General features: G+C 39.8%; 1 protein-coding gene across 11 annotated transcripts in view; it reads left to right on the top strand.

The window, feature by feature from the left end:
• kalrna (kalirin RhoGEF kinase a) overlaps positions 1–21,852 on the top strand; it is a 713,874-nt gene that overhangs the window by 627,387 nt on the left and 64,635 nt on the right. For all 11 annotated transcript variants that reach the window (XM_043693727.1, XM_043693729.1, XM_043693725.1 and 8 more), the window contains 7 exons: positions 2,862–2,928; positions 4,183–4,286; positions 10,459–10,528; positions 13,537–13,623; positions 20,003–20,095; positions 21,174–21,224; positions 21,512–21,589. In XM_043693727.1, the coding sequence (XP_043549662.1) occupies positions 2,862–2,928; positions 4,183–4,286; positions 10,459–10,528; positions 13,537–13,623; positions 20,003–20,095; positions 21,174–21,224; positions 21,512–21,589 (550 nt within the window). The remainder of the gene's footprint in view (positions 1–2,861; positions 2,929–4,182; positions 4,287–10,458; positions 10,529–13,536; positions 13,624–20,002; positions 20,096–21,173; positions 21,225–21,511; positions 21,590–21,852) is intronic.

Genomic DNA, 21,852 nt, shown 5'->3' with positions numbered 1-21,852 from the left:
CAAGTTCCCAGATGTTATTGAGGTGGACTTTGCAGGGTTGACTAGGTAGATTGTGCCTTTGTTATCTCCAGTGTCTGAATCAGTGCTAAGATCTATCCATTTTTACTCACGCTGAGCTTTTTTTGTGGTGGTTTGATCCAACTGATTCTTAGGCCCATGCAGAGGGCAGTTAAAAATAAACTACAGAGCAACCTTGATTATCCCAACAAGATGGGTGGGCGCTATTTCGTTCGGATAATTGATTATTCGGTTAATCGATTTAATGTCTTTCCTCTGGGGCTGGTAGTTTTCTATTATGTCTGCTCCCAGTTCAGACTAGGCAGCAGCACACTGTGCGTGAGCCTCCGCCCTCTCCCAAACCCATCCAACACCACCCCTGCCCGCCATCCCAACCCCGTTCAACACCCTCCTGGGTCTCTGAATTATTAATTTGATAACATTACAATTATACTGTTCTTAGACTATTATTAGAAGTCTAATTCTTATTTTTGCCAATGCATTGTTTGCGAAGATTTGAATTAGAAGAAATTATTGAAAACAGAAATTAATTCAAATTTATTGTTAGTCAAGGAAAAAGTAAGCAAATTCCTTCAGGGTGATGGTAATTTAGTTTGTATGCAAATGGAATATAATGCACTCTGCTGATGTAACCAAACACTCCATTTCTGGTTGGACCACCTTGGATTATAGCATACAGCCGATAGTGTTATGACAATGGATCACACCTCTGAAATACTATGAACAGTTTTAACTTGTATTTCCATATGGATGACACAGTCAAAACTAACTATGAAGATAACTTAATTGATTTCTTAGAGAGAGAAAGGGAGACCAGTGGAATGCAAGAAATGTAACACTTGAAGGTGGACTGTGATCTGTTGTGACTACAAAAATACCAATGCTGAGAACCCCTACTCAACAAAATGATGTATCCTGTGGTTTATATCCAAAACTTCAAAAATATCATGTATTTTTCCCGTTGAAGAATAGGTGGTGAAAAGGCAGTTTCAACTTTACTGGAATGTGCCAATGCGACTAAATATTCTTGTCCACCTCCTGTGTTTGAGCATTAGTGTACAGTGATGGTCACATTTGAAGAACTACCTCCCAGTTATTCATGGGGTGCAGATAAAGACTCTTTCTAACTCCAGGTGAAAGAATCCAGTTAAAAATGAAACAGGACAGTAAGGGACTCTTTCTCATTCTGAATATTGGAATTCAATCAAAGTCAAAAGGTTTTAGAGCTATAGAATATCAATTAATCTGTAAATGTAAGAACTGTGAATCTTACTATTCACCTACCAATGTCAATGCTACCAGTAACCTCCACTGCACTGACTGCAACATTCAACTCTTAACTGCTAATCATGGACAATTGAGAGATGATCCATGTAACTTTTTTTGACAATTACCTTGTTGGATTCACCTCATTTCTAAACTGTGCATACATATGTTGTGTTACTAATTTCATTTAGTAATGAATAATCTCACCATTTTGTTATTTTAAGAAAACCTGGTTAAATTTGCTTATTTTAAAGTATAAGTTCCTTGGATCTGGAAGAAAGATGTTCACAGAGGAAGCAATCATTTTCAAAGTGACCTTGTTGTGACCAACGAGAGGGTGGGTGAATTGAGGAGCCAATTTATCACTCCTCACCCACGAACTTAACAGTTTGGGGTATCCTGTCTGGAACTGTAGTGAAGTGAGAATCTCAACTGGGGACTGGTCATAACTCATTTTTTATATATAAATTCCTATCTTCCATAGTCAAAAAATATTATAAAATTGAAAAAGAAAAATCTGAGGTGATGCTAAATTTCATTTTAAAGTTAAAGGCAAAGTGAACATTGAATCAATCAGCTACTATTAATAGAAAGCATATTTTGTTTGGAGCAAAAGTCAATACCAACTCTGATCGATAATTTATGTTTTCTAATCCTTATTATCTCTCCTACCCTCTGCCCAGACAACTCTCCCCCAGTACGTATCACTTCCCACACCCACTCTTCCAACTCACCTTTGAAATCCCTGACTCTCATCTGGCTGATGTCGGAAGATTCAGCATAGTTAAGGAAATGGGTATGGTTGGTGCTGGGGGCTGAGTATTTGACAAAGTTGTGAACATTGTTGGCAGGTGAGAGAGTATTGAAGCAAGGGTTATCACTGTCAATGGTTTGAAGCTATTCAGTTACAAATAGTGACAGCTATAAACAATCCTAAAAACATTGGTTTTCTCTCAATCTTAGTGTGTCCAATCAAAGATTAGTCAAGAAAGAATTGCAAGTAATTTTATTTCAAAAATTGGCCAGAAAATCAGAGGAAGATATGTTATCAATTTTTTTTCTTGTCACTGACAGAGAAGGGGGCCCTGTACCTGACTAGCACATTTGGGCCATCGGTATTTTGATGTTTTCTGAATTCGTCGATTAGTTTCTGCACTATAATACAAGAGGCTTCCAAAACTTCAAAGGATAAAAACAAAACAGTAAATGTTGGAACTCTGGAAACAATGCAATTAACCCAAACAGAAAGTGCTGACCTGCCTTTCTTCTTTCCAAACTATCAGACCTGTCAAGACTTTCCAGCATTTGTTAACTTTACTCCAATCTCTTCCATACATGCAGCTTTCTAAACAAAATGACTTTAAGTTTTCTCTAATTGTTTTGTTTATTATTAAGCCCAAATGTTAATTAGTTACAAATAATCATAAAATGATGCAGATTCTCCATGGAACAACTTGTGTCTAATTCTGTGGTCAGTCATCAGTGTTGTAAATAATTGCAGTTGAACATAACCAACTTAACAGAATACTATCAGAATTCAGAACCTATCCACAAATAATCCTTTCATCTTGTTACAGATATGTCCTAAATGAGCTTGTTCAAACTGAGAAGGATTATGTGAAAGACTTGGGTGTTGTGGTAGAGGTAAGATGTGTCGAATTTAATTGGTATAACACTTAAATGAACATAATAATATTAACTGTAAAGAGTTATCACACTTGTTAAGAAGACTAACTGCATTGAATTAATGTATTTTCATACTGGGAATTATATAGGACAGAATTTGCCCTTTGGTCATCATCCCATCATTGGCATTTTATGGATTGACAGTCCTCTACTTGGTGGGAAATATCACTCAGCAGGAATGTGCCCCAAATTTAGATTGTTTATTATTACATTCTGTCCTCTCCTTCAATTTTCCAGTACTTCAGTGATTGTTGCACTGGGAGAGATCAGTTAACTCAGCATATACCAAAAATCAAGCTTTCTGTTCTTTCTGATCTGCACACTTCAGTACCATAGACACCTTAAGACTTTAGAGTGTATTTTGTGCCTCATTTTAATCTCTTAATGATTATAATTATGCTTTGATGATTTTTTTGTCTTGCACTGGTCTGTTAAATCCATCTAATTATGCCATCTTTTAATGGTTTCCAACAGAGATTTAATTGTAAATCTGACCTGTGAGGCAATCTGATTTATCATATGCAGTCATGTTGCAACTAAGTATCACGGTCCTTCAATACTTTCCACTGACTGGCATCTAGTTAATCTCCAGAATGAAGAAGAAAAGATTTTAAAACAACCTCAGGGAAAGGTTACTGTGGGAGATTTCTCTCTAATTCCATGACCAATCAAAGCAAGTTTCAGTCAACAACAAAGCCTAATGTATCTATTGTCTGCATTGTTATCAGCCTAAAACAGAAATGTGACTAACTCACTTATGTTTGACCATTTATCGTGTTGCACTAAGGGGGTTGGTTAGTTCAGTGGGCTAGATAGTTGGTTTACAGTTCAGAGAGCTGAAATGATGTGAGTTCAGTTCCTGCTCCAACTGAGATTATCTTCTCAACTTTGCCCATTATCTGAGGTGTGGTGACCCCTAAGCTAAACCACCAGCAGTTGTCTCCCTGTATGTTGTCTCACCAGCCCTGGGTTACAGGAGGCCTGTGACAACTGTATCATGTTTCAAAAGTTGAGCACCCTTAACAAAAATAGAATTGTCTTGACACCTAACTTTATTTATGTAACACTTTATAAGTTTTATTCTGGACTACACAAAGGACTACACAAATTCTTCAGGTATTTACTAAGAAATAGAATGATTTGTTGACTTGACAAGTACTGCAAGTTTAAAGTTTTGCTGACAGCAGTTTCAACATACATTTGATGTTTTAGGGTTTCATGAAAACGATAGAAGATAAAGGAGTTCCTGATGACATGAAAGGAAAAGAGAAGATAGTTTTTGGAAATATTCATCAGATTTATGACTGGCACAATAGGTGAGTAGTTAATGTTTTGTATTTTATCTGAAAGAAAAGTCAGCACTTTGCATTTGATGAAATACTGGTTAATGTTAATTGTTACAAGCATTTCTTAATCATCTCAGACTTTTTTTTTCCTTAAATCTAACTTCAAAAGAACCTTGGCGAGTTGGTGGACTGTGCAGATAAGTGGAAGATGAAGTTCAATGTGGAGTAGTGCAAGGTGCATCCTTTGGTACAAAGATGACGGAAGGACTGTATAAAGTAAAGATACGATTCTAAAGGGTGTGTAAGAGCAGAGATCTGGATATATGAGTCATTAAAGGGGGCAAGGCAGATAGACGCAGGTGTTAACAAAGTATTAATAAGGTATTCTAGGCTTCATAGAGAGGGGTATAGAGTTCAAGAGCAAGGAGGTTGTACAGAAAAAATCATCATCATCACCGTTGGAAATCTCTTCCACTCTCAGGATGACTCTCTTCTACTCTCAGCATGTGTCCTTATGGTTGTATAGATTGATGCTCCTTCCACAGACTCTGGGACACTTGGGGCTGAAGGTGGTCATGGGAAGGGGTGGATGGGGCATTGGTGTGGGAGAATGCCCCTTTCATTGCTTTCACCTGGCTTTTGCTTTTTCCCAATGGCAAGTCTGAAGGTGCTCGAGCCTTCCCAATGCTCCTCCTTCACTTTAGACAGTCTTGGGCCAGTGATTTCCAGGTGTCTGTGGGAATGCCGCACTTTGCTAGTGAGGCCTTGAGGGTCTCAAGTGAAGTGCGTACTCTGTCCATCTGGGGCTCGCCTGCTGTTTGAAAGCTGGGAGTAGAGCATCTGCTTGGGGAGTCTCATGTCAGCTGTGCGGATGACCTGGCGGCCTATTGTAGCCAATCAAAGGTGATCAGTGCCTCAATGTTGGGGATGTTGGCCTAATCAAGGACACTGGTGTTGACGTCTTTCTTCCCAGCGGATTCATAGGATCTAGCACAGGCAGCTTTGGTGATACTGCTTCAGCGTCTTGAGGTGTCTGCTGTAGACAGTCCCTGTCTCAGAGTCATATAGGAAAGCAGGCACCACCATGGTTCTGAAAACCATGATTTTGGTTTTGGATCTGATGTTGTTACCCTTGAACATATATAGGACCCTAGTTGGACATCAGCTGAAGGATTTTGTACAGTTCTGGGTGCCACACTATGCAAAAGAATTGGAGAAAGTGCAGGAGAAGTTTGAGAATGGTACCAGAGGTGAAACATTTCACTTTTGAGAAAAGATTGTAGAAAATATGAGTCTTTTCCTTGGAGACATGAAGGCCAAGAGGACAATTGATAGAAGTTTCCAAAATCTTGAGGGGTCTAGTCCGAGTAGATAGGAAGAAAGTGTTCCTGTTGGTAAAAGGATCATTGGCTTAGCTTTAAAGTGTTCTGCACAAGCAACAAATGTGAGGGGAGGAAAAGTATTTTCATTCAACAAATAGTCAGGGTCTGGAATGCAGATTCAATTGAAGCATTTAAGGGGGAAATTGATGATTATTTAAATGGAAACAGCATGAAACGTATGGAGAAAAATCAGGAGATTGGTATTAGATTAAAATGCTCAGAGAGCTGATGTTTTGAACAGCCTCTTTGTGCATAGAAATGGAGGACAGTTCCAGAACTCAGTATTGAGTCCTAGAGGCTGGAATCTGCCTAATCAGCAGGTAAGGTGTTGTTTCTCCAGCTTGTACTACACTTCATTGGAACACCATAGAAGGCCCAGGACAGAAATGCTAGCACAGGAGCAAGATGAATGAAATGGCAAGCAAATATGGAGTTGGGGTCATTTTCACAGATAAAACAGAGGTGTCCAACAAAGCAGTTACCAAGACTGTGTTTCATTTTGCCATTATTAGGAAAATTGCATTGTGAGCAGTGAATACTGTAAATTAAGTGAAAGAAATACAAATGAAATGCTGCTTCTCCCAGAAGGTGTATTATGGGTATGGGGCAGTGAGGGACAAGTAGGTGAATGGGCACATGTTGTACCTTCTGTAATTGTATGGCAAAATGCCGTGAGGAAATGAGCATGGATTAGGAGTGATGGAGAAGTGGACCAGGATGTCATGTAGGGAATAATCCCTGCAGATTGCTGACAGTGAAGGGAAGGAGAAGTTTTTTTTTGCTGGTGATATACTTCTGAAGATGGCAGAAATGGTTTAAAAGGAGAGACTGGTGGTGTGTAAATTAAGGACAAGGAGAACACTATCATTATTCTGGGAAGGAGCAGCAAGAGTGAGGGCACAATCTTGACAAGGTTGAGGGCCCTGGCAATCAGTGGAGAAGGATTCCTTGAGTGAGGAACAAGGAGGTCTTGTCACAGGCACCCTGGTGAAAGGTGGCATCATCGGAACAGATGTCACTGGAAGAATGGAATGGAATTCTTGCAGGAAGCAGGGTGGAAGGAGGTGTAGTCAAGATTTATGGATGTCAGTGGGCTTATAATGGATACCGGTGGGTGACCCCTCCTCAGAAATGGAAACATTAAAGTCAAGGAATGGAAAGGAAGAGTCAGAGATGGATCCGATGAAGGTGAGAGAAGGATAGAAATTGGAACCAGCTAATGATTTTTTTTGAATTCTCAATGAGAGCAGGAAGCAGCATTGAAGACATCATCGATTATATTACAGAAAATGCTGTGGGTGAGGGCCCAAGTAAGACCGGGAACAAGAAGTATTCCATATCACTACAAAGGAGTACGTATAGCTGACATTCTTGCATATACCCACGATGGCCGCACCATTGATTTAGAGAAAGTGACAAGTTAAAGGAAATGACAGTCAAAGTGAGAATGGGCTCAGTCAGGCGAACAAAAGTGGTCATGGTTGGATCTTATGTAGACCATTTTTCAAGGAAGCAGCAGAGAGTCTTCAGACCATCTTGATAGTGATGGCCATGTAGAGGGATTGCATATCCATGGTTGAAGAGGAGAAAGCTAGGACCAGAAAACTGGAAATCATGGAACCAACTGAAAGTTTCAGAAGAATCATGAATGTAAGTGGGAAGAGACAAAACACATGGGTAAAATAGAGTCAAGATATGAAGAAATATTGTCAGTGGGGCAGAAACTGGCTGAAATGATGGGTCTGCCAACACAGTCTTGTTGTTGATTTTGAGAAGAAGGGAGAAGTAGGCTGTGGGAGATTGTGGAACAAGAAGTGAGATGCTGTGTAGGGAAGATCTCCACAGAAAGCTAACAGTTAACAATCATTTCCATTGATGCAGAAAAAACTTTGAAATGCACAGCACATTGACTTAATTGACTATTTTGATTTTCTAGCTGTTGACTGTGTATATGTCTTCTCCTCTATCTCACCCCCATAATTTAATGGTATGTAATGTGCTGTGGAATTGCACCATTTCCTCTTTATTCATTTATTCTGTTTGTTATTTACCACATTCTTCCTTGAACATCCCTGCAATCAATGCTGTAATAAAGTCCTTTATTTGGAGCACTACCACATATCTTCCTCTTTATTTCACATGAACATCTAATATCCAGGAATATAAGGTTCTATCTTCCAGTCTTTAGTTTAAATGTTTTGTGTGTTCATATCCGGAATATAACACATTCACTACTGAGACCACAGAATCTGTTCTGTGTTGTTTATCTGCAGGAAGAAGAAACCTCCTGATATTTGGAGGTAGCTTCCTGTTTTCCTCTTGTCCTATCTCCTCCAGTTTGATTTAAAGTAACGTTATATTTAATTATTTTTCACTCCATTTATTATTTCGCTTATATTTAAAGGAATATCTCTCTGACAACCTTCCAGGCTTTAAAGAGCCAAGTCTTTTCTGTCTTTTATCATCACCCACATGTTGGACAGAGGATAGACAGGGGTGAGGGATTAGACTTTTTGTTTGGAAGAATGGATGGTAATGCATGTGAAAGGCAGGTTTAACTGAAAATGTGATGGAAAGCTGACTTCAACCTGCCGACTTTAACTCAGGCAGAGCAAGGGACAGATAAGTATCCTGCTTCAAAGATGTGTATTGGCATTGCAAATGTGCTAAAGAGGCTGGAAGGCATTGACATGCTAGTTTCTCCAGATCTGAAACATCTTGACAGCTGCATTGGGGCAAGTACTACCTCAGGAAGAAGGTCTCCACAATGTTCCTTAGGAATCTGGAACAGCAGAAGTGTTTCCTCCCAAGCACCCATCATCCCAATCTTGTCCCAGGGTCCAAGATCAGTCCCCCTTCAGGGTCAGACCCTGGAGTTGGGGAAGTAGTCTAATGTTACCTCTGAACTCTCCAATCATGTTCCCTGTTGACTAGAACCCAAGCCTTCAATCAGGCTGATCTCTGAGCAAGAAACCTACAGCTGGTGAATGATGCATATAATGAAGTTAAAACATCAAAGCATGTGCGAAAATATGGACTTCTGACTTTCTTGTACTCCTGAAGAAGGGCTTATGCCCGAAATGTCGATTCTCTTGCTCCTTTGATGCTGCCTGACCTGCTGCGCTTTTCCAGCAACACATTTTTTGTTTCTTGTACAATACCAGGCTTCACTCCAACTCTCAAAATGTTAGGCGGGAGTGAGGACTGCAGATGCTGGAGATCAGAGTCAAGAGTTTGATGCTGGAAAAGCACAGCATCCGAGGATCAGGAGAATCGACGTTTCTGAAATATGCCCTTCATCAGGAATGAGGGTTGTGGGCCAGGGGGCTGAGAGGTAAATAGGAGGGGATGGTGCTGAGAGTGCGATAAGTAGATGGAGGTGGGGGTAATGATGATATGTTGGAGAGGAGAATAGAGCAAATAGATGGGAAGGAAGATGGACAGGTAGGACAGGTCATGAGGACGGTGCTGAGTTGGAAGGTTAGAACTGGGATAAGGTGGGGGGAGCAAAAATGAGGAAACTGGTGAGATCCACATTGATGCCAAGTGGTCGGAGGGTCCCAAGGTGGAAGATGAGGCATTCTTCCTCCTGGTATCAGGTAGTTAGGGTTTGGCGATGGAAGAGGCCCAGGAATTGCATGACCTTGGCGGAGTGTCTACCCCCTCGGTTTACAAATCTCATTCCTGATAAAGGGCTATTGCCCCAAAGGTCAATTCTCCTGCTCTTGGATGCTGCCTGACCTGCTGTGCTTTTCTAGTACCACATTCTCACTTCTCTTAATGTTGTCATTTTAAAATGCCTCCTGAGGGATCAACTGTGAAGTGCTTTTCATCATAGACTCCAGTGCTTGAATGTCAGTTTCTGTTCCTCACAAACAGAACCAAGCACAACATCCAAAGTGTGGCCTGATTAGAGGCTTGTACATTTGGGTTATTAGTTCCTTCATCTTGTATTTTGCTGCTTTGACTTTGAAGTTCATTTTTGTTGACTTTGTTGGTTCCTGCTTTGCCTTGGTCTGACATTTTGAGAATTGCACCTACTGAGACATTTAGGTCTTATTTTGACGAATTTGACTATTTGTCAGCGATTTCAATGCCATGCATAAAATTGGCATATCACCATTTTTCCTTCGTAGGCAAAGTATTTTACACCTCTCTGGTTTAAATTTTGATCTGGCATTCTTCTGTTAATTCACACAATGTGTGCAATTCATTCCATAGTTAGAGGGCTTTGCCTCCATTTTTGCTACAGATTCAAATGTTAGAATAGTGCTGCACAGAAGTCCATTTTGTTGTGTTTGGTTTTAGAAAGATTATCCCTTTTAGCTTTCCCCCATAGCCTTAGTAAATTTCCCCTTTCTAACATTAATCCAATTCATTAATCTCCTCCCATCACCTACAGGCAATATAATCAAAAGCATAACTCATTGTGTGGATGTTTTTATTTTCATGTTGTGAATTGGCATTAAATTTCAGAATTTAAGTCACTGATACAAATTTGACTCAGTAGCAATTGCAAAACTCAGCATTGGGGCATTCTATTCAATGATTACCACACCTCTCCACACAGCCGCTCTAACAGTAACACTCTTGCAAAGATCCTTGGTTTCTCTCTTCAGGCGGTTACTTACCTATTCAAAGTTTTGGTCTTAATCCCAACTAATTTATGTTTATTTTGTTTCTTTCCATTTGGAAGTTTGAGTCAGCTTTCCTAAATGGTTCACTCGTGATTTCATGCTGAAATATTCATCAAGCTTAAAGGAACTATGGACCCACTGAGACAGAGTTTTAGAATAATTACTGTTCATATTTCTTTTCAGCTATTTCCTGGGAGAACTGGAAAAATCCCTTCAGGAACCAGAGCGTTTGGCAGAGCTCTTCATCAAGCATGTAGGTTTTTACAATGTCCTTTCAGGGCTTTGGTAAAAATAGAAACTTGACCCATTTTAGTTCCAAATTGGAATATATTCTGTAACAAAAACTTTGTACACCTCCCTGGTCACCTGAAAAAATGTTATTTACCATAAATGTTGCAAATGATAAAGAAGAATAATTATATAGGGAATTTACTATATGACAGTCATAAGTAAATTTTGAAAAGTTGATATTCTATTTCACAAAATTGTAGAATTTCTAAATCATGATGAGCATACTAATAGCTTAATTGAAACATAATAATAACATTAGCAGAATTTCATTTGAGATATAGCATTATATCATAGCTATGTTCAATGTCCATGGTTATTATATGACTACTGAGTTTGAGTTTCGGGCATAAGCCATTCCTGAAGAAGGGCTTATGCCCAAAACGTCGATTCTCCTGTTCCTTGGTTGCTGCCTGACCTGCTGCGCTTTTCCAGCAACACATTTTCAGCTACTGAGTTTGAGTCCAAAGTTTTAATTAAAAAAAAGATGAACATGCTGCCCATTACCCCTTTCCTATATATGTCCTTTTTTTTTTGACCTGGAGCTATTTGTCTTAGATTATGCCTCTGGGATATGCCTTTCTGCAATTAGAAAAGGATGCTATTATAGAGTACCTTTAACATTGTAAAGCATCCTTAGATGCTTCGTATTATTGAACAAAATTTGACAATGAGCAACAGAAGTGCCTGGCCATGGGAATATGTTTTAAAGTATTTCTTAAAGGAATAAGAGAGGGTCAGAACTGGAGAGGTTTGGGAATGGAATTCTGGGATATTAGCAACTGAAGGTACAACTGCCGTTAGTGGATAGATTAAAATCTGGAATGTGTAGGAGGCTAGAATTGGCAGCTCAGATATCATCAGATGTTGTATTGTCACATTGTTCTTTGTGGTACTTGGTTGTAGTGTAAATTGGCTGCCACATTTCCTGCAGTGACTACACATCAAAATTATTTAATTCGCTGTGAAGTGACTCGAATGTCCTGAGGTTGTGTGAAGCACTGTATATAATACATTCTTCTTTTTAAAAATAAGGGAAATTACAAAAACAAATGGGAAGGAAAAGACTAGGAATGGATTTAAAAACAAGCGATGATGGGTGAATATGACACAGTCTGAGTCTAGATACAGGCAGCAGAGTTTCAGATGATGCCAAATTTATGGTGGGTATAATGTGGGAAGCTAGCCACGTGTATGTTGAAATAGTCAAGTCTAGAGGTAACAGTTTCTATGAATGATAGATTCCGTTGTAGTTGAGGTGAAGGAAGGGCAGACTCTGGCAATGTTATAGATGTGGCATAAGGCTGTCTCTACATGATGGTGTTGCTATGTGGTCAGAAGTTTTTTAGGGTCATATATGACAGCCAGGTAGTATATAAATGCAGTTTTCCATGAGTTGTTAAGTTGAATTCACAAGATGATTATCAGTGTATCATTAGTAGGGAGGTGAGCATATAAATATAGCCAGATTTCTGTATTTAGCAGAACATTTGGAAGTCAGACATTTTATTCCCAGTGATGTCTGGAATCTCTTCAGAGATGTGTCGGTGATAATTCATTATTCTTATTATCCCTTTTCCTACTTTAGCTAAAGTTGCGCATTAGGTCTCTTTCTATACTTACAAATTATGGACAGAACTGGGCCATTGGACACTTTCAATCATCTTCATTATTCAGTGTGATTGCAGCTCATCTTCTACATCAATTCCACTCCCCTTGCCCATTGCCTATATTCCTTGATTCCCTGAGTGGTCAAAAATCAATCGATCTTAATCCAGAAGGTATTCAACACTAAAATATCCACAATGCTCTTGGGTAGAGATTTTCAAAGATTCACAGTTCTCTGCGTGAAGAAATATTTCTTTCTCTCAGTCCTATATGATTGTCTCCCCAAGCAGGGAGCACTACCTCTATCTCCATTTCAGACCCATCGTAATGTTTGAGTCCAGAGATAGACTAATAATATACTTTATTTGATGCTTAGGGAATTATGCTGATGGAAATAAAGAACCTGCTTTTATATAGCAGTGTTCTCATGCTCAGAATGCCCCCAAAACATTTCATAGCCCATGAATTACTTTTGAACTGTAATTACTGATATTCAGTAAATAATTGCAATGACCGATGTCGAACAAGGTCCCTCAGTCAGCAATGAAATATGTGAGAATAAATGAATTAATGATGCCAATGTTCTTAATTGGTTAGTGGCAGGTAGGTACCTTTGCATACTTAAAGTTTGTTCACCGTGTTATTCGGAGGCCGGTCTGAATGTATATTTTTCATTTCATACTGTAAAAAGTATCAGGAAAGTCCTTCCTCAAGTGATCTTCAAGGTTATTTGGGAATAACAGGAAGGATCATTTTAGCTTGAATCTTTAGAAAAGTACATCACTTAGATCAGCATTGATAGCATGTCTTCAGCTCAGGTTGAGAACAGGCTATAAGCGAAACCTGCCAGGGATCCCAAATAATGGAATTTTGGCTCAGAAGCAGTGAGAGGCCTTTCCTGTCTATCTTTAACTATCACAATTTCTCATAATGACTTTTGTATGTGATGCCTGTATTGGCTCATTTCAGGTTATACATCATCCAGTCCAGAGTTACTGAATTATTGGCCATTTCAGTCAGTTGAACATTTCAATCCAACACTGAATAAAGAAATGAATTATTTCCTGTCAGAAACAACGAAGACTGAGAGCACAAAGTGATGTGGTACTGATAACGGTATATTATCAGACAAAATATTCAAGGAAACATAAGTGACAATACAAAATTAAATTGCAACATTTGCAGTGGAATTATATCAATTCTTTATTTCAGTTGTAATATCTGATCATTATGAATAGAAGAAACATAAATGAGTGTTAATATATATCTCTAACAGTTGCTTATGTTTACTAAAGTGAAGACCTAGATTGTCAGAATGTTGTGAGAAGAATTTTGTTAACATCATTGCAAATTATGTACTTACAGGAGAGACGTTTGGGCATGTATGTGGTGTACTGCCAAAACAAGCCAAAATCTGAGTATATTGTGGCAGAATATGATGCCTTCTTTGAGGTGAGTTTTTGGTGCATTTTTATTCTCTGTGCTTTAGACTTAGGGGCAGGCATTGGGAAACAGTTTTTCAAACAGATGTGGTATCAACATGGTATTGAATCTTCCAATAATTTACAAAGGTTGCTCAATTCATCACTCATGAACTGAGGGCCATTATCATTCATCACAATGTCTGGAATGCAGTAACATCTGAAGTGTGCTTCCTACAATCGCACTGGTAATCATTGAAGTCAGCTGCCCTACCTAACTGTGGTCAGAATAAACTGTGGTCTGTGGTGATAAGATAATCAGCTCCTGTAAGGGTGAAGATAACTACTCCAACTTTATCCAGGGTCTCTTTTGGATGTCATGTACCATCAGTGACTCTCTAGCTTGCTTATCTGTATTCATTCCACACACTGCACTGGCTGATGAGGTCCTTGATTATATTACTCAGATATGGACAATACAGCACTTCTGCCCTCCTCTGATTTGATGTAATTCCTTTATGTTGTGTGGATGCACTTTATCATCTCATCTCTCAACTCTTTCGGGATAATGACTTAATTTCCTTTGTACAATATGCCACCTTAGCCTCTCTGTTCATCTTCAATAGCAACTTGGGCAAGAGATTTGCCAAATATTCACAGGTACTTTTAGATTTGTTGATTGCTGCATCAGTGCTACAGTTCTGACCTTTTTGCGATCCAGGTAAAGTCCTTTTGCTGTCAGTACCATGTCCGTGACATCAGACATCTTATTCAGCCTCAGGTTCACCTGGTGAACTTAGCAGTGCAACTAGATTGTGAGCATGGTCAGCAATGGCTTTTTCCAATGTGTGTCCATATCCGTAGACAGCAGATCATCCTCTGTTGCTTCCACTCAAGGAAGAGCATGACTACTTCATGGTGTTTGTGTTGATACTCTTCTGGAGCAGTGGAAATGCCAAATGACATGCACTCTTACCTGTATCTCCCAGACAGTATCCAGAACCAATTTAGAAAGCTGCTGCCTTCACCCAGCTTCCACTTGTAGTAACCATTCTTCATGTCTAGGGTGGTGAAGATAGTTTACCTTTACTAGTCCTGGCAAAATTCCTTCAATGGTTGGCATGGGTAGTAACATCTCTTCAAAGCATAATTGAGATACATTTGATGCATACTGTTACAACATGAAGACAGACATCCAAATCAAATTTACCTTCCTAACTCTGTATCCAAAACACGGTAAAATTATACTTCTCAAAGACCCTTAAAATTGACCCTTGTGGTTTCTAAACAGATATTTTGAATAACCAATCCCTATATTCTGTGTTGATTTGGAGATGCCGGTGTTGGACTGGGGTGTACAAAGTTAAAAATCACACAATACCAGCTTTTGACACAACACTACAGATTTCTTATAGAAACTCAGCACCCAAGGACCAGTCGAACCGGGAACATTCCTCGTCACAATGGACAATTCACCAGCGTCCCCCATAATGACAGCATTGCAGCAATAGCCTCAGTACTCAACACCAATAACTGCCAATCTCCAAGCACCATCCTACAACTCATCCGCTTTATCCTCGACCACAGCCTTTGACAACCAGTTCTTCATCCAGACACACAGAACAGTCATTTGCACCCTAATATGCTAACATTTTCAAGCACAGTTTCGAATAAGACCTCTTATCTATGCAGGATCTCCAACCAACACTATACACCAGGTATATTGACGGCATTTTCTTTCTCTGGACCCATGGCAAGGAGTCACTGAAACAACTAGACAGTAATACCAGCAAGTTTCATCCCACCATCAAACTCACCATGGGCTACTCTTTAGTATTTGTCTTATTCTTGGACACATGCATCTCCATCAAGGATGGGCACCTCAGCACGTCACTCTACCGCAAACCCACGGATTGCCTCACAATGCTACACTTCTCCAGCTTCCATCCAAACATATTAAAAAAACCATCCCCTACTGGAAAGCCCTCCACATCCACACGATCTGTTCAGTAGAGGAGGAACGTGAAGGACACCTGGAAGTACTCGAGGATGCCCTCATAAGAATGGGCTGTGATGCTCAACTCATTGACCGCTAGTTCCAACGTGTCACAGCAAGAAACCATAATGCCCTCCTCAGGAGACAGACATGACAGGGTACCCTTCGTTATCCATTACTTCCCAGGAGCTGAAAAACTACGCCATGTTCTTCGCAGCCTGCAACACATTATCAGTGAGGATGAGCACGTCACCAAGATCTTCCCAACACCTCCACTTCTCGTCTTTAAACAACCACCAAACCTCAAACAGATCATTGTTCACAGCAAACTGCCCAGGACAGCACCATACAGCCCTGTCATGGCAGATGCTGCAGGGTGTGTCAGAGTATTGACATGGATACCACCATTACACATGGGGACACCACCCACCAGGTTTGCGGCAGGTACTCATGTGACTCAGCCAATGGTGTCTAACTAATGCGCTGCAGGCAAGGATGTCCTGAGGCATGGTACATTGGTGAGACCAAGCAGAGGCAACGGCAATGGATAAATGGACACCGGACAGTAATCAACAGATAGGAGTGTTGCCTCCCAGTTGGAGAACACTTCAACAGTCCGGGACATGCGACCTTGGACCTTCGGGTGACCATTCTCCAAGGCGGACTTTGGTATAAGCAACAATGCAAGTAGCTGAGCAGAGGCTGATAGCCAAGTTCGGTACCCATGGGAATGGCCTCAATGAGGACCTTGGATTTATGTCACACTACAGGTGACACCATTGCACTACACACACTCTCCCTCTCTCTCACTCTCTCTCTCACTCTCTGACTCTCTCTCTCACACACACATGCAGACCATCTTTCACACACAAGCTCTCTCTCATATACTCACACATACACACCCACACACGCCCTCTCACAGACTTATACCCCTTTACATTCACACTCACATACATATACACAGCCACATGCACACACAAACATATACATTTGTGGGGTGAATTTGTACTTACAGAATTATATTTTACTTTGCTCAAAAACTGCATGAATTCATGTAAGATTCTGTAAATCCCTTTTTTAGAAATATAATCAGTCTGAACATTGGGGCACAGACAGCCTCACACAGGGCACCTCAGTGGGTTAATATCTGGGCTAATATGGCACCTATTGTTAAAGTTCACTTGAGAATGTAACTTTTAAAAAAGGTTCTGGGATTTACATATGAAAGACCTGAAACTATCTTCTAAAAGATGAGAGACTTAACAAACAATCCGGATCTTTTTCAATATATAATTTCAATTACGTCACACTGTAAACTTTTGCTATAAAGTCTGTGTCTTACATTCTTATACTCCACAACCACTTGATAAAGGAGCAGCGTTCCAAAAGCTAGCACTTCGAAATAAACCTGTTGGACTATAACCTGGTGTTGTGTGATTTTTAACCTGATCCTGTGAATAATCAATTCCAGATACTGGGTTTATAGCTGAAACAAAAGACTGAACAATTTATTAACATTGCATGAACTTCAGTAGAGCAAAATTAAGCAACAAAGTAATCTAAGTGATGTCTGTGATTTAAGGAGAAAGTGAGGTCTGCAGATGCTGGAGATCAAAGTTGAAACTTTATTGCTGGAACAGCACAGCAGGTCAGGCAGCATCCAGGGAACAGGAGATTCGACGTTTCGGACACAGGCCCTTCTTCAGGAATGAGCAGAGAGTGTTCCATTCTTATACTCTCTACTCATTCCATTCTTATATTCCACTCTCTGCTCATTCCTGAAGAAGGGCCTGTGCCCGAAACGTCGAATCTCCTGTTCCCTGGATGCTGCCTGACCTGCTGTGCTGTTCCAGCAATAAAGTTTCAACTCATGTCTGTGATTTAAGCCCAATAACCTTTGTTTTCAGCCCATTTACATAAAAGACAGGCAGACAAACACAGTTAAATAAATAAAATAAAGCAACAAAGCTGTCCAAAATACTTAAGCAGTTTTCACAGTGCGTTGTTTGACAGGCAAATGTGGTTGTTTCTTTGTGATTTTCTGAAGATGCTGATCAAGTCCACCTTTTCAGCTCATTGTAAGGAAATCAGTGACACTTACAACGTAGTTTCTATTCTCTGAAATTCCAGTAGCTGATAAGTAATAGCTTAACCTTCCAAAGCTAGGAGGTTAGGCAGTGAGCTTTTGAATTTCCATGCTATAACGTCAACAATTAAGTTGCTTCTCACAGAAATGCAGTCAGAAGGCAGTTCATAACTTGGACCCATATCTCTGTTTGATCATCATCTTCCCTTCCAGACTTGCTAGCACCAATTCCCAACTACTGATCTTGTTAATGGCTAAACATCTGCTATCTGGTTAAACATATTGTTTCCCCCTGGTATTGAAGAGTCTGTAGCATCCCTTTGATTAAAAACCAACTTGTTATTAATGTCCAGGCCTGGCTTCACAAACAACAAATTGTTTTTTTTGTTTTTAACACAAGCTGCTGCTCTCAATTGAAAGGTGATCTTCAGCTCACAGTTCTCAGTCACAGCTCCAAACCAAATTTGGTAAAGAAAATAAAATATAAATGTTTGGAATGTTTAGAATCCCTATAATGTGGATACAGGCCACTCGGCCCAACAAATCCTTACCAATTCTCCAAAGAGCATCCCAGCCAAACATACACCTTGACTCCATCCCTGTAACCATGCATTTTCCATGCCAATCCACCTAACCTGCACATGTTTGGACTATGGGAGGAAACTGCAGCACCCGGAGGAAACCCACAGGGAGAAATGCAAACTCCACACAGACCTTCACCCGAGAGTGGAATTGTACCCAAGTACTTGGCGCTGTGAGGCAGCTATGCTAACCACTGAACCACTGATTTTCTTATCTTTCCAGATTGTTTCACTGCTCCCTCCCCTGCTGCTAAATCATTCTGTAGGAGTTGGGACATTCTTGATTTCTCCCTTCGTTTCCACCTTTTCTATTTTTTATAAGCTGACTTAGAGAACATGTGTAACTCCTCTTGCAGATGCTGATTTGGTTTTACAGTTTCATTTTCTTTACAACTATATTCTCTGGACAGACATTCTGACCCTGAAACACATTGTTGTACTCTTCCAGGATTAAATGTAAAAGCATTTTACATGGTGACTATTTTAGTGTGCTGGGACACCTATTACAAATCTCTTTTGGCATGATAAGCATTACCAGTCCCTGGCTGAGATGGTGGCTTTTGCTTGCTGACTATAACCTGGAACTCCAGATCTTCGTTCTTCTCATTGCAGTGGGCTCTCAGAGTAATCCGTCCTTTTGGCACAAATACGGTGCCACTGATTTGTGACTGAAAGGGCAAGAATGTTACACCGATCATATGACCTCAGCCTTATCTTTGAAGGCTTCATTTCTGAATGATCATATTGGACGCCGCTTCACACAGGGTGTGTGAAGGACACAATGTTGCATGACGTCCCAATGTCCATCCGACACTTTACATTGGCTTGATGTTCTCTTTCTGCAGTCAATGTTCCAACAATTACAAATCATTTATCACCAATTAACTTGACTGAACCAACCTGTTGTATGGTGTATATGTTGTCAAAATCTTTTGCTCTTATCTCCAGTGACCACATGTACCTGCTTGGTATACTTCTCTTTAGCCAAGCCCTTGTGTGCAATTTGATTCCACTTCTTTTAGTGAGAAAATTTCTTTTTTACATGCTGGACATGCCTTTAATTTCTCCTTGGTGTTTGCTTCGAGCCCTTAGTAACATTGATGTCCTTCAAATCTGAAATACACATCAGCATAATACAAGGCCTGATTTGTCCTGCTATGAATGCGCTCTGGATGCTGATTTACATTCTGCACATCTGATCACTTGCCTGAGAATGAGTTCCTTCCCCCTTATTAGACCTGCTCTCCCTGCAGGATCTCTTAAGCATAAGGCAACCTTGTTTGAAAATAGGTAAACCTTTTAGTGGCACAAATTCCCAAGAGTCTGTGAGCTATATTAATACAGTCACAAATTGATCATTGAACTCTTTTGCACCTCGCTCGCTAATATTGAACATGTATCATTCATAAATTATGTTTGTTTGGGGTTCAAAGCATGCCTTCTAGTTTTTAAAATGTCTGTGGTCCTTTATATGTTCTTGAGAGAGGTTTTTCCCGGTTGAATATACATTGCAAGTCTCTCCTCAATTCATAGCTGCTTTGGTTTGTTAATTAAATCTGTCACAACTTTCAAATTTTGCCATTGCAAGTGGAAAAATTGCCGTGTCTACTTCATGTCACATTAAACAGCGTATTTATTTACTAAACATTTTACATTCATAAAAAATTTATTGGAAGTAGACAGAAGTGATAGTGATTAAATATATTGTAAAAGATATTGCATGTCATATTTCTGCCTTATTTCACAGGAGATAAAACAGGAATTGGGTCAGAGGCTTAGCCTGAGTGACTTTCTTATAAAGCCTATTCAGAGGATAACAAAGTACCAGCTACTTATCAAGGTGAGGACTTTGTTCATCTCTCTGTCTCTGTATCTGCACCTTCTCTACAGTTGTAACACTGTATTTTGCACTCTGTTCTGCTACCCTGGTGCACTTTATATAGTAGGCTCTGACCGTCTAGCATGCAAAAAGACATTCTTCACTGTATCTCACTTTATGTGACAACAATAAATCAAACTCAAACTCAGAACTCTTAGGCAAGAACAAATAAAGTAACAAATAGATTTTATCGTTCTGTTTCAGCACCCAACACCTTTGCTTTTAATATTTTTTTATAAGTAAAGTGCATGTTTAAAATACATGATTTGAAGTACTAGTAACAGCATAGTGATTTGTATAGTAAATTTTTAAGATGGCTAGCTCAACATCTAACCATATTTTGTACCACTTCTATCCTGGGTATAATCCAGTGATGGAAAGTGCCTTGACTATCAATCAGGCCATGGAGCTGGTCTCATCAAACCAGCAGATAAAGGGGATGCAGTGGTAGTTTGGCGCACTGACCTCTACACGGCTAAAGCCCCACGCCAACTTGAAGACACCTCCTCCTACCACCCCCTTGACCACGACCCCACCCCCCATCACCAAACCATCATCTCCCAGACCATACAGAACCTCATCACCTCAGGAGATCTCCCACCTACAGCTTCCAACCTCATAGTCCAGGAACAGACTAATGGAATGTCCTAAGATGGTCTTGGGTTGCCTTGTCTCAAGACTGACAATTTATTGGTGTCAGGTGGTCACCCCAGTGCAGCTCCCCAGTCACCAGGCTCAGTCCAATTTGAGAACCAAGCTTCAAAGACTTAAGGGATGATGTGCTGCTGGCGGTAAACAAGTGTCCAGTGATAGCCATAAGGAATACTATTGGCAAAAACATTACCTGAATATAAGCTTCATCTCTTAAATTTGCCTAATCTAAATTCAAGATTAGAGTGGTGCTGGAAAAGCCCAGCAGGCCAGGCAGCATCCAAAGAGCAGGAGCCCTTCATCAAGAAATTCATGCAGTGCAGTTTGTATTGTTCAGTTGTAACCTATTCAAATGCCTGTTTTAGTGATGCAAATTGTCTTGTTGCAGGACTTTCTGAAATACAGTGAAAAGGCTGGACTTGAATGTTCGGAGATTGAGGTAAAATCTGTTTGGTTGACAAATATTTATATGTTTTGATTTGTTTCTCCATTCTGAGGAGGTAGTACACATTATACCACAAGACCTCACGCTCATCACCTATCGGCAAACAAAAGCATAGTTTTATTATTTTACAAGTTATTTAAAAAGAAATACGGAAATACAAACAAGAGTAAATCTTTTGGTTTCATTCCAAAATTATTGCTCTCCATTATCAGCAAATACTCCTATTAATAAAAGCTGTGACCATCAGTAGCCCATTATATTTGTTTTGTGTTTTATAACAGAAAGCTGCTGATGTGATGTATCTTGTACCAAAACGCTGCAATGATATGATGAATTTGGGAAGACTTGAGGATTTTGATGTAAGTTTTTTGCTTTTTCCTTCTCCCTGCATCATTGATTATCTTGTAAATTGACCAGGAGTTTTTTTTTAAGGTTAATGGATTAAACAGCACGATGCTTCTGTTTTAAGTTTTGCTTGGTGCAGGATATAGGAGGACCTGTCCAAATTCTCTGCTAAGAGCCTGTGCCATTTTGAAAATATAAGAAATAAGAGCAGAAATAGAAATCCTTCACCATTCAATAAAATCGTGACTGATCATTTATATCTCCAATTTCCTGCCTG

Source organism: Chiloscyllium plagiosum, chromosome 7 (assembly GCF_004010195.1).
Source record: "Chiloscyllium plagiosum isolate BGI_BamShark_2017 chromosome 7, ASM401019v2, whole genome shotgun sequence".
Lineage (NCBI taxonomy): Eukaryota > Metazoa > Chordata > Chondrichthyes > Orectolobiformes > Hemiscylliidae > Chiloscyllium > Chiloscyllium plagiosum.
This window is presented reverse-complemented; position numbering and strand designations above follow the sequence as displayed.